We start from the raw sequence: 12,361 nt of genomic DNA on the forward strand, positions 1-12,361 counted from the left end.
AGAGGACAATAAGATTTATGAGAATGGACAGAAATAGAAGTGCCAAGCCCCCGATTTGATTTTGGTACCTGAAAGCCCTGTGATCCTCCAGGCAGAGCCGAGTGGGGTGGAACGGTGGCAGGTATTAAAGCAGCAGACGATACGAGGGGTGTAGAACCAGATGCCTGAGGTACTGAAAGGGGAGAAAGAAATCCAGCATAGCAGAAAAAGTAGCTAAAAATAACTAAACTCACTAAGCTCGCAATGGCCAAAATAACTACACAGACCAAAAGAAAAAACAAAAACAAACAAAAAAAACTCTTAAAAAAAATTAAAACCAGTCAAAGCAGCAAGAATAAGGTCAAGAAAAGAGTTATCTTTTTGGAAATTTCCCCTGTAGCCACAATTTCTGTTTGGACGCACTATTTTTATTCAGAGGTGCTTTGCAGTTGGCTAGCACAAGATAGCATTCAGGCTAACTCTCAGAAGTGCTCAACTGGCATTACTATTTCATCATGGGAAGACAGGTCAAGCCCACTCCAGAGCTGTCAGTCTTCTGATGCCTTCTGCTCTTATTTCCATCGTTTTTAGGCACAAGAATTTTCCTTCTGTTTATTGGGAAGTGCTTTATAGAACAGTCCTTCTTACTGCTGCACAAAGAAGCACAAAGCACAGATCCTAAAAGTTTTAGTGTCACCCCAGGTGCACATATTGACAGTGGTAACAGTGCAGCTCATGCATTATTTTGCAGTGTGGCTGCTCTTCCTCAAGCAGTAATGTGCACACAAGGAGATCACAACGAAGACATACTCCAAGGAGGTCAGTCTTGTGCTTTATGAACTAGTCTACCCATGGAGCTTCGGCTCAGCAAGCCTCCTTAGAAGCTATGCATCAGTTCCAATTTCAGTTCCTGAGAGGAATCCTCTATTCACAGCCCTTGTACTTTAAGCCCACAGAGAAGTGAAGTTTCTCTATACCAAAGCAAAGCTGCTCACCAGCATATTACCTTGCGTTGACACTGCAGGCAGCGCTGCATGAGCTGGCTGCGATGGTCTCATGGGAGATGAAGCCACGGGCTGTGCTGTCCCCTTCAGTGTATTTGGATCCTAAAAACATTTCTAAGTATTACAATGAACACTAAAGAACTAGCAAACAGTTTGAACTCAAGACCTCTAGAGATTAGGTATTACCTAATTAACCCTTCTGAACTATACAGGAAAACTGGAATTGTTAAATTATATTGCTAATCAGAAACAAAGTATATGTTCCCTGTACAAAGGGAGAGCTATTCGCACCGTAGAAAGAGCATCAAAGAAAACAATTCACATTTTTGTGATTGGTGAAGTACCTCTATTTCTGAGTCACTGGAGTCAAGCTGACTACCTGCTGTCCCAGCAAGGAAAGGCAGCATGGGCTGTCCCATTTTAGCCATCCGAGAAATTAGCTTTGCCTTTGCTACATCTGGATTCTGAAAGAGATGTTCACAGTTACCTTTTGTTTGTCCCTCAGCCCAGCATTTTCAGACATTATAGAGATATCTGTCAGGTTTAGACTCTTCTAAGTCACTGACTCAGCATGTAAACTCACCTATAAGCCTGGTTCTTTCAATTTTTCAATGACTGGGTGAAAAGCTCTGACTTTAGAGAGTACAAGATAACACTGTGGATTTGTTAATCTGGATTACTATACATACACTCTCCTTCTGGGATGACATTGCTGTCATCATTACACAGAAATCATATCCCTGCACAAAACACAGTAACAAGAAAACGAGGTATAACAGGGTTTTCTGTCTGTCAAAAATGGCTTTTGTAAATTAAGGAAAGAAAAAGAGGTTTTTTCTCAACAGCCTGTTCTATCCTGTGCATACAAGAACTCGCTCATGTATTTAAGCAAACTTATGCTCAATATCTCAGCTACTCTTTGCTATCAGTTTTAAATTTGTCTGTTTATCTGAGAAGACAACTAGTCCTGTGATTATCCATGTGGTCAGAGAAACTCTGCATTTAAGGGTAGGAATTAGCACTCAGAATTGTCACTGAGCCTCCTAATGCTCTGCTGAGCCCTTCATAAAACAGGCTCTAATCTGCCATTAATAAGGTAAACGTGAGTGTTTTGTTTGCACGATCTTCACTTGATCTTCAGCAATACTGAATGCAAAGGTGAAATCAGTATTCTCACTTCCCTATGTAATGCTCCTAATTAGCTAAAAAACAACACTTACTGCCAATTGTTCACTGATCGAGTTTGACTTGGCCCGAACAGCTGGCTCCCTGAAAAGCCAAACAGTTGTGTGTTAATATTAGAGATTAACCGAGGTAAAATTCAGGATTTAATATTCTGCATTTCTAAATACTGGGAACTGTTAAATACAGCTCCCACTAGCAAAACATTTTCTTATAGCATGAAGATCTCTTTGCTTACTTTTGTAAGATTCTTTGCAACATTATATGTAGATTTCAGAACATTATTATAGGCAAGTTCCACGCTGTGGGACAGTGGACTACAGAAAGGTAACTTTGTTGATCGCTGCAAGGATCACATTCTGTACAGTTGTGACCGAGCCGGATAAGCTATTTGCTGTAGCAATAAAACAAGCACTTAAACTTGAAAATAACTCTCTAAAAAGGATGACTGCCCTGTTTAGTTAATTTAAGAAATAGATGTCAATGTAAAATTTGCAATTAAACAAATGGAAGTCGGCCAGGACTCAAGGCCAATTTATGATGATATTGCCAGCTGAGAAAGCTGCTGCAATAGCACCCATGCATCTTAACATCATCACATCTCAGTTATGCTGTAGAGCACCAACTTCTTTCATCTGTACCTGTTCTAATTTCTTTAGATCTGAAAGTCAACATTCAAGCAGAAAACTTCTTGGGAGTCTTAACAGCAAGCATTCCTTTGCCACATCGTTGACACTAAGTGGGCACACAGGAGGACCCATATTTGCCAAGTGGTGTGCGAATGTAGCCTTGTGTAGGCTGTTTCTGAACACTACCATCTTTTAACGCAGCAGGTTGTTTTAGCCGTGTTCTTCCTTACCCAGGCTTTGGGGGTACCGTAGATGGAGGAAATAAAACAGGGTCTGCAGAGAAACCGTCTGAATTGGGTACTGGAGAAGGTGCAAGAGAATCCCTAGAACTAACACTCTGTCCATCTGAACCAGAGCCTTCTTTTACCAGCTTCACCTAAAACAAAAAGCGCATAACAAATTAGACATTTTTCTGGGTTCTGAGACAAGTTTTCAGCATCTTGTTTACTTCTGACTGCTACTTCTTCACCAAGCTTATTCACTTCAAGTAAAAACATACAAACATACAGCTGGTTCAGAGCTGGAGAAGCTGAACCTTTACGTCCTCTCATTCCTCACAATCCGAGTATTTTGTTTTCTCAAGTGACTCACAAATAGGACAACAAAAAGGTCCCCAAACAAGTTAGAACAGACACGTCTCAGTAAAACAGTGTAGCGGAGGTTTTGTCCTTTTTAAAAGAAGAGATGTATCCTCCTAAGGTATTTTGTTTGCAACAGTTTGAGCTGTGGTTCTCATACCAAGGAGAGGTTCTTCCCCTGCAGGCAGACACTGCCAGTCAACAGTCACAAAACAGATGTAAAAGAACTACGTGGGAGGAGACACTCACCCGCCTAACTTCCACCTCAAAAACTAGCGTAGAGTCTGGAGGGACACGGCCAGCCACTCCCTGAGCCCCATAGGCCCAGGCAGGGGGAATAATGAGATACCTTCGTCCTCCTTTCTTCATCCCCATCATTCCTTCTTCCCAGCCCTTTGGTTTTTAGGGACACAACAGAAGAGAAAGTAAACAGTTTGACCAATGACACTACAATTTCTTTTAATTACACCAATTAAGACTGCTACAGGCACCAGTTACTAAAGACTCCAGAACACAGAGATTCTTGTAAAATCCTACTTATTTTTAGTGGTGCAGCATGGAAAACTTTTGTGATGAGTCATAATGACCAAATATAAATTGCAGTACTTATAAAATATTGCAGTCTTAAATAAAGATGCCCTCCCAAGATGTTCATAATGAAATCGGACAGAGACAGCAATCTCTAGCAAGAAGGCTGCAGGCGTGCTGCACTATAGTATGGTTCCAGAACTCTAGCTGAAGTTTTACGTGTCGTACTTAAGCAGCTAGCACAGATCACACTGATATACTGGAGAAAAGAACTGCATGCTGTGCTGCATACAGAAGTTTTGGAGTTGCAGGTGACTTGCAGAGCACGCCGTGGCAATCTCTCTCAGTATTCTGGGAGACAACAGTATTCCGAGAAGTTCAAAGAACACTTCCTAATTGCTATGGTTAGGCTTAGAAAGCACCCATGGAAAACAGCTGTAGAGAAGGAGAGATAGAAGTTAGAGCAATGCAAACTGTCAAGCGGGTGCCAGTGTTTAACAGGATGACTACTACAGCTAGACATTAATAAGAAGATGCACAAAATAAATAAATAAATAAAAATAGTGCAGCTTCCAGGAAGGACAACTTTTAATAGGTCAGATATAGATTATTCATGTAAAGGAAGTGCTCTGAACAACAGCATCTCTAATCTACAGACTGATTTTATGGAATAAACAATTCTTGAAACTATTGAAAATAGTAAGCTTCCTTTTTACTGAACAGAACTTCCTTCTAACACTACCACTGAGAGAGAGGCTTGGCTATGCTGTGCAAATAAAGAAAAAAAAAAACATTTTTTTGAGTGTGTCACCAGTGCAGAGCATTTTCTATCAATTGGAACACGCAACAGAAACAGTATATATGAATCCTGAACACAATGTCTTCAGTAATCCAAAGATCTAAGACTTCTGCAATCTCGGTATAATGAAAGTGCTACAAGTTCTACCTTGATGACCTTTCCAGATCCCAGCTTCAGCCGCAACAGCTTGTCCTTGTTGACATTTGAGTCAAAAACCTACAGAGTTGAAAAACAGTCATATGGATTCCCCAATAGTTTCAAGATCCCGAATGTTACTTTATAACCACGGCAAAAAAATTACAAACATTTCACAAACTCCTACCATTTCATACATAGTATTTCCCATTCCACTATCTTCCAAAATTAACCCCCCAAAAAATGTAAGACAGCATGGCTAGGGCTTCTAGTCCGTCACACAGCAATTTATTGAAGTGAACAATAGCTGGAGACTTGGACTTTAGAAGTGCTTTGAGCTTGATGGCCAGGCCAGGCAAGTAAAACGCTACACAACAAGCTTGCATCAGTAATAGCAGTGGACCCAGCCAAGCAGAAAACAATTGTCTGGCAGTTTTGCATATTAAACTACAACGTATGCAGCTGAACAACTCTTAAAGGAGGTTACATGTAAGCTCTGCTGTATGTACCACTGATTTAAGGAAAGAAGCATGCCAATCAAGAAGATTTATTTTATATATATATATATATAAAAAAAAGAAAAAACAAAACAAAACACCCCAAACCCCACAAAACTCTCCCCAACAATGAAAAACAGACAACTGTTTTATAACAAGAAGACTCAACTGCAGATGGGTACAAATGCAAAACCCTTCTCCACGCATTCCACTAAAAGTAAAACCCACAGAAGTGTTTTAGAGGTAATGTTTTGAAACATTAAAGCATATCTCATGCTTTTGTTTAATAACAAACTGGATATGACAGAGCTTTAGAAGATGTAAAGGCAATTTCCTTCTTTTCCTGTTTAGAGATGTATTTTGTGGCAGACAAGCCTATTGTTATCACCTCATCAAGCTGTTTTCAAAGGAGCATAACTAGCTTCATTGTCCCTGCTCACCATTTTGTTTGAAATTAATGTGCGAAAGTGCTTTGAAATTCAAAAGCATTTCAATCACCTCCTCCTGAACAGGAACAGACTCCTTTATTATCTCATAGCCAACACATTTATTTTAGAGATGTTGTAAGTGACTGAAAAAATATTTGCAAGATCAGCACCAATACAGTTCTAACCCCCTTCCCGTGACTATTACACTCACTCAGTACTAAGAGGTAGCAGAAACGTTTTTACCTGTCCAATTCCGTTGTTCTGGAACAGCCAACCTGTATAGGCAATCTCCAGAGAGTCTCCTCCTTCTACTCCTTGCCCTTCTCCAAGAAGGAGATCCTGCTGGAGGACTGAATCAAACACTGGGGAGCTGTTGCACTTAGCAATGCACACCTGCAAAAGGATGGCCCGTCAGTATCTCTGGCCGTTAAACCAGTGACGGGTTCCACTCCGACTTATCACAGATCGCATCATATCTGATGTATTTCTTACTATACTGATCAAGCCCAGGTTATAGATGCACTTAAGAGATGTTCCACGCTTCCCTGTACTGAATTTTGCTCAGCTATAAGCAGGAAACACCTTTCGCTTTACAGAGCCATTGGTCTTACAGTACTTCACAATTTTTTCTCAGAAATACTATCAGAAGTAACAGGCTACCTGCCTCAATGAGGCCTGTGTCTAATGAACAAGACTCAGCCAGGCTCACTGCAAATCCGCCTCAACCACAGCGATGCAGATACTCCAAGCTGAATGTGAACAAACAGGTAAGAATGACTTAGGACCTTTCAGCAATAAGGTGCTCTCAAAAAGAAATCAACATTTGTTTTTCTGTTCCAAACATGCTGTTTAAGCAAGGTATGGCTTGCCGGCTTAAGAAATTACCTGTTTACTGAAATCCATTGCTGCCTTTTCTGACTCAAACATGATTGACCAGTTTTGCCTCTGATCATCATAGAACGTACTGTAATTGTTGGGTTGAACCTGTGAGAAAGGAAAACAGTCCTGTATTATATGTTAAAAGATGCATTCAATAAAAAAAGAAAAAAAAAACCACACACTCAATCCAGCAGAAGTTTAAAATAAGAGCTACTGAAATCAAGCAGAGGTAGAGGAAGAATATTGCTGTATTATTACCCAAGTTCAGAATGCACAAATTAGCCCTCATTCTTGTGCTCATTATCCTGGAAGAATTATAATATTTGCTCAAGTATTTGAGTTGTTAAGTTCTTCATAAATGCTGCAGCTTTCACAAGATGTTCCTTTAAAGCTAGGTTCTGAAGTATCTACTGAGATTTTTGGAACATAAGAAACCTCCTCTTCATAAGTGTTGATTAGATATGAACTTTCAGAATCAATGGGAGTCACACATTCCTCATTTCTAAAAATCTGTTTCATGACAAGTTGACTACATACCCCATTAATCTTTCAAAATAGGCTTGTATAACTGCCAGAACCCTGCTCAGAAATTTGGACTGAAATTCTACTATTTCAGAGTAGAACTCCTATTTATCAAATCAAGAAATTCAATGTCACCTGATTACAAGTACACCAAGTCTCTATAAGACTGGCAGGAAAGAAGAAGGTCTTCCCGGAAAATCCTGTTTCAGGAGTCACAATGTTTTGAGTGGTTCTTATGGGCAGGAAAACACTGAGCATCAGATTTCATGTAGGAAATATTTGTCATCTTTTCCATCTGCTTGCTCAGTTGTATTCTCTAAGCCACTTCACTACAAAGTACTAGCGAGAGGAATTTTGTTCTGTTATTACCCATAATAGGACTGCAAAATCGAAACACCTCCTCAGCAATCTGGAGGTAATGACACACTTCCTACAGTGCAGGAACTTGCACTATGAAATCTGCTGAGGAAGCGCTCTGCCAAAGGCAGATACAAGTCTCTTGTGCAATGCACATTAGGAGAAGTCATAGTGCCTGGGACTGCTCATCTCTTGCTGCATCAGTCAGGTGTTTGATCTCAAAGGCTACAACTTAAGACTTAAGAAAACATTTCAGAGTCGACTTTTGTTTGCTGTGAACAAGACAGAACATTGGACGCTTAAGACAAAGCTTTTCTAATGCAGAGTCTTACCGTGAGTATGAAGCCTGGGTGGATCCTCGCAGTTGCGATCTGTTGCTGCTGACTGATGTAAAGGAGGATCCTGTACTGGATTCCACAAAGAATTGGACAGACGAAAAGGACAAAGAGCAGAAACTCAAAACGTCTTCAATTCTAGTGTGCTTTGTCAGATTCTGAGTCTAATGCTGCAGTATATATTTGCCAAATACACCACTTCAGCAGCATTTTTCACAGCAAAGAAGGTTAACACTGTACTTAACTTGCATATTTTCAAGTGTTTTTAATAGCTCTTACAAAACTGTGTTGTTTAGCTACGGGCATCAAGCAGTCCTTGCATGTTCAAGCTAAGGAATCCTGCTTACTGAAAAATAATCAATTCAATACACATTTTTGTCCAGTTATTGCATAGCCCTTCATCAGATAAAACCCTTCATTAGATAAAACTCATACATATATGATGTACAGGAGTAATACAACATAAAAGATTGGGTACTAATAAGTTGGAGGGAGTTGGTTCCAGGTGTTAAACAACACAGCTGTAATATTACATTAACACATGTGGCTCTACTAGACTTCATCTGTCAAAACAAAGCTATTGTATTCTTATATTCATCTGTAGCACTAAGTCACTGTCAAGGACAGATCAGAGTACATTTCTTCCTTTAAACACACCACTTTACTGGGTACCCCAGCACCATGTTCTCAGAGGAGTACTTGGGAAGGAAGGGTTGGGGAGAAGAGATATTTTTGGTACCAAAAAACAAAACTTAATTAAAGCATCTCCATACTGTCTGAACAGAATTTTAATGCATATTCATTTTCACATGCACAGATTTGCAATCCAGTTGTCAAAGAGGTTCTGAATAAATGCCAAAATAACTTCCACAAGTATTACAAAAGCCATAACACCTGATCCGTTCCAAAACATTTCAGGCTTCAGTTTGAAGAAATTTTACAAAAAAAATGCAGATTGCAGAAATGAAAGATGTCACCAAGGCAAATGGAATTCATGGTTTTAAGCCATAAATAAAAACAAGCAGCAGTGGAACTAAGAACTCCAACATCAAAGCAAAGACATGCTGGTGAGCTCAGAGAAACACTGCCTCATACCAGCGTACTTTTGGCATGAAAACATTAAAGGAGTGAAGTGTTTCTCACCTCTTTGGTAGCATGGTTCCCCACTACAGCTGCTCCATACTTGCCTTGCTTCAAATATTGCCCATTTGTACTGGAAGACAAGTGAGACATTCAGCTGCAGAACCATCCCTGCCTCAGATTTCTCTCTGCTGTTGCTGAGCTTTTCCTCTTAAGAGTTCAGGTCCATTTCCCCATGCCTGAAGTGTTAGGCAGCCTTTTTCAGCTTACAGAAACCACAGCTTTCTTGCTTGCCCACAGATTATAGGAGCAGACGCTGTGGAGTGAAAACTGCTCTTTTCATGGACCCGGGGCAAGTAAGTCTTTACATGACAGCAGTGTCAAACTGACAGAGAATTTTGCTGCTCTCATTCTATGCTCATCCTTTAGTTCTCCATAAGTGAACATATGGGACATAAGCGCCTGACAGAGCTGCCCAGAAACAGTGTAAATGTCAGGCCAGCACCCCACTTATATGCTTCCCTGCCATGCACAAGTCCAGGACTTCCTGCTCATTTGACAACTGCATAATCCTGAACTGCAGCACAATAAGTGAAGAATTTTTTGAGCAGCAGCTTGTGTTGACTTGCAGCGTTTGTAGCATGCAGACGCACGTCTGTAAGAAATAGTCTCTTCCCACTCATCCAAAAATATCTTGCCTTTATGATCAAGTCTTACAACAGGCCTCCAGAGACCTAGACTGTAAAAGGTAATGCAGGAAACTTATTGTACTTACTATCGATAAGCATGAACCGCAGTGGCCATGAACACCGAGGGTGCTCCTGAAGCTGCTGGGGCCACGGGACCCTTCTGGGCTGGCTGACCTGCTGAAGAATAAGAAGCAGGAATACCTCTCAGTGATACAGAACTGTCACATTTGCCAGCCAGTGCCAATGCCAGAAAGTCTTCCTTCCCCCAAGCACTGGAGTAACTTCAGAAGAGGACCAAAAGCCCAAAGAGTGATGGTCTCCAAACAGCTACTGCTAATACAGCTGTTGCAAACCTGTGCTTGAAATCAATCCACATCTGGATGACAGAGGGAAGAAAAAAAGATGTTGTGATTATTATAATAATAAAACTAGTACTAAGACTTCCTATTCTTGGATTATTCATTATTTGCGTAAAACAAGACAGCAACATGAAATACCATTAAGGTCTCCACTTTTGGTGAAGCCACAGGAACTTGTGGTTGAAATGAAACCCTTAATTTACCTTGGATGGATATCATCTTACTTTGCTTTCTGAAGATACAGTCAGTGAAGAAACACGTGGCCTGGCTCAAGCTCTAACTACACATATTCAAAATTACCGGAGTGGGGAGAGAGAAGACATCTCTCCCTCACCTCTCCCCCCCCCCCAACAAAACAAACTAACAAACAAATCCAACACACTAACATTTAAATTTGAAGGAAGATGGGGGAAAAACAGCTAGCATCCATGCTTCTTGACAACAGAAAAGGAAAAAGAACAGTCAGAGATAAATGAAGATACCAGAGGCAAAGTAAAGGTTTATCTCTTTAGTGAGTGTTACAGGAGAAATTAGAAGAGCTCCCTCCCCCCCAAACCAGCATGGTGGAAGAAAAACAGTTAGAGTCTATCAGAAATAAAAAACAAAAAGAAATCCTTTGAGAGAATACAGTATAAGTTCTGACACATTCAATACGAAAGTCAAAGCAAAGCAGGCCCAAAGTAGATTTATGTCTTTAGCAAAACTCCCCTGAAAAGCCAGGAAGTCTTTCCTAGACACTGAAGAAGGAAGCCTGCCATAGTCACTAAAGGTCACTGGAGTATCCAGGTGTAGAGAGAATACTAAAGGAAAATAATATCGGGGGGAAAAAAAGAAAAAAAATAAAGAATTATTTGTACTGCTGTTCATCACAACGGCTGTCGTTCTCCCAACAAGATACACGCTACAGAGTTTTTCCCCCATGTTCAGGCCCAGTTCCTTACCAGCTGCTGTTTGACCCTTTTTAGGCTGCTTCGGTGCAGTGTATTGGAAAAATTCGTTTCCATGGCTTGAGACTGTTTGATCCAGTCCAAAGAGAGAGGCCAATCTGGCGCTAGGAAGAGAAATGAATTCATTCAACTTATTTGACACAAGCTTTAAATATATGGAAGACTGCTAATTATAAATTGCACCATAATATGAAGTGCTTACCAGCACTATAAAGATAAGCAAACGGGTGTATATTAATCAGCTTTATATGAATTAACCATTTAATGTTGAATAAACAGAACTTTTAGATGAAGAAGCTGCAGTAACTAGTACAACCATGTTTCGTTTCTTCAAAACCTAGCTTAAGGAACAAACAAGAACTGAAACTACACCAAAAAAAGTTACTATAAAGCAATGAAAAAGACTACATTTCAATGAAATACTTGTTTGTTCCAGTAGTGTCAAAAATAAGCACTTATTAAAAAAATAATAATATTTCATAAGACTTGTTAAACAGAAGCTCCCTGAACAGGGTGGGGAGCGAGCACAGCCGAAATTACAAGCGCCACTAGGAATCGTCCAACAGCAGAAAGTTACACGATGCAGGAAAAACTGCATGTACTACACACTGAAAATGATACCAAGCAAAGGCAAAAACAATGCTTAAACACACTTGAAGGAGTCATTGCTGTTTAAAAAAATCCCACAGTCCGGCATTTTCGGGCTGCTCTGGTTATATCTGTCTGGCCGTTATTTGCAAGCGAGAACAGCAGTGAAAGCAAGCACTGAGCCTTCGCTCCTTTTCCTCACGGGAAGAGTTCATCCAGAAAAGCCCGCGTGGGCCCCGAGCGTGCAGCTATCCAGCTTCCCCCGCGCAAGGCTGTCACAGGCCTGACTCCGATTCCGCCGAAAATGCAGAAGTAGGCACCAAGGCTGCTCATGCAACAGCCTCCTTCCCGGGAGGGGGCCGCGGCCACCGAACGCCGCCACAAACCCCGCAGCGGCGGGACCGGACGGGACGGGACGGCGAAACGCCATCGCTAAACGCAGCTACCGCGGGACAGCGCGGAGCTCCGAGCCTAGCTGGGTTTAGAAATGTAGGATTTATGGACGCCACTTCAGTCCCGGTGGCTGCCGCGCTTCCCCCGGGGCTGCAGCCCGGCCCCAGGCGCTGCCCGCGGAACGGGATTTCGCCCGGGCGCGGCCCCGCTCCCCTCCGCCCCGGTCCGGCCTCAGGGCACCGGGCCGCGGCCTGGCGGCGCCGGAGGGCCCGGCTGCGCGCCCCGCCCTGCCCCGGGCCCGGGCCGGCCGCTCACCCGCTGGCGGGGGACAGGAAGTCCGCGTCGTCCTCCTCCGCCGCCGCCCCGAACATGCTCCCGGTCCCGGCCCCCGCCGCGGAGCCGCCACAGCCCCGCGCTGTCGCAAAAGAGTTGCCCGGCAGCGGAGCGCTTTCC

The 12,361-nt window shown here is 42.0% G+C and overlaps 1 protein-coding gene across 4 annotated transcripts in view; it reads right to left on the reverse strand.

The window, feature by feature from the left end:
* FKBP15 (FKBP prolyl isomerase family member 15) overlaps window positions 1-12,361 on the reverse strand; it is a 28,568-nt gene extending 16,207 nt beyond the window's left edge. For 3 of the 4 annotated variants that reach the window (XM_067308816.1, XM_067308813.1, XM_067308812.1), the window contains exons 1-14: window positions 12,224-12,361; window positions 10,922-11,031; window positions 9,708-9,798; window positions 8,996-9,065; window positions 7,850-7,924; window positions 6,645-6,743; window positions 6,003-6,152; window positions 4,847-4,915; window positions 3,622-3,765; window positions 3,025-3,170; window positions 2,204-2,252; window positions 1,328-1,447; window positions 986-1,085; window positions 69-172 (exon numbers count right to left, since the gene is read on the reverse strand). In XM_067308816.1, the coding sequence (XP_067164917.1) occupies window positions 69-172; window positions 986-1,085; window positions 1,328-1,447; window positions 2,204-2,252; window positions 3,025-3,170; window positions 3,622-3,765; window positions 4,847-4,915; window positions 6,003-6,152; window positions 6,645-6,743; window positions 7,850-7,924; window positions 8,996-9,065; window positions 9,708-9,798; window positions 10,922-11,031; window positions 12,224-12,279 (1,383 nt within the window). In that variant the 5' untranslated portion in view covers window positions 12,280-12,361. The remainder of the gene's footprint in view (window positions 1-68; window positions 173-985; window positions 1,086-1,327; window positions 1,448-2,203; window positions 2,253-3,024; window positions 3,171-3,621; window positions 3,766-4,846; window positions 4,916-6,002; window positions 6,153-6,644; window positions 6,744-7,849; window positions 7,925-8,995; window positions 9,066-9,707; window positions 9,799-10,921; window positions 11,032-12,223) is intronic. The other variant, XM_067308815.1, reaches the window with a different exon arrangement.

The sequence above is a fragment of the Apteryx mantelli genome, chromosome 21 (genome assembly GCF_036417845.1).
Source record: "Apteryx mantelli isolate bAptMan1 chromosome 21, bAptMan1.hap1, whole genome shotgun sequence".
Classification (NCBI taxonomy): domain Eukaryota; kingdom Metazoa; phylum Chordata; class Aves; order Apterygiformes; family Apterygidae; genus Apteryx; species Apteryx mantelli.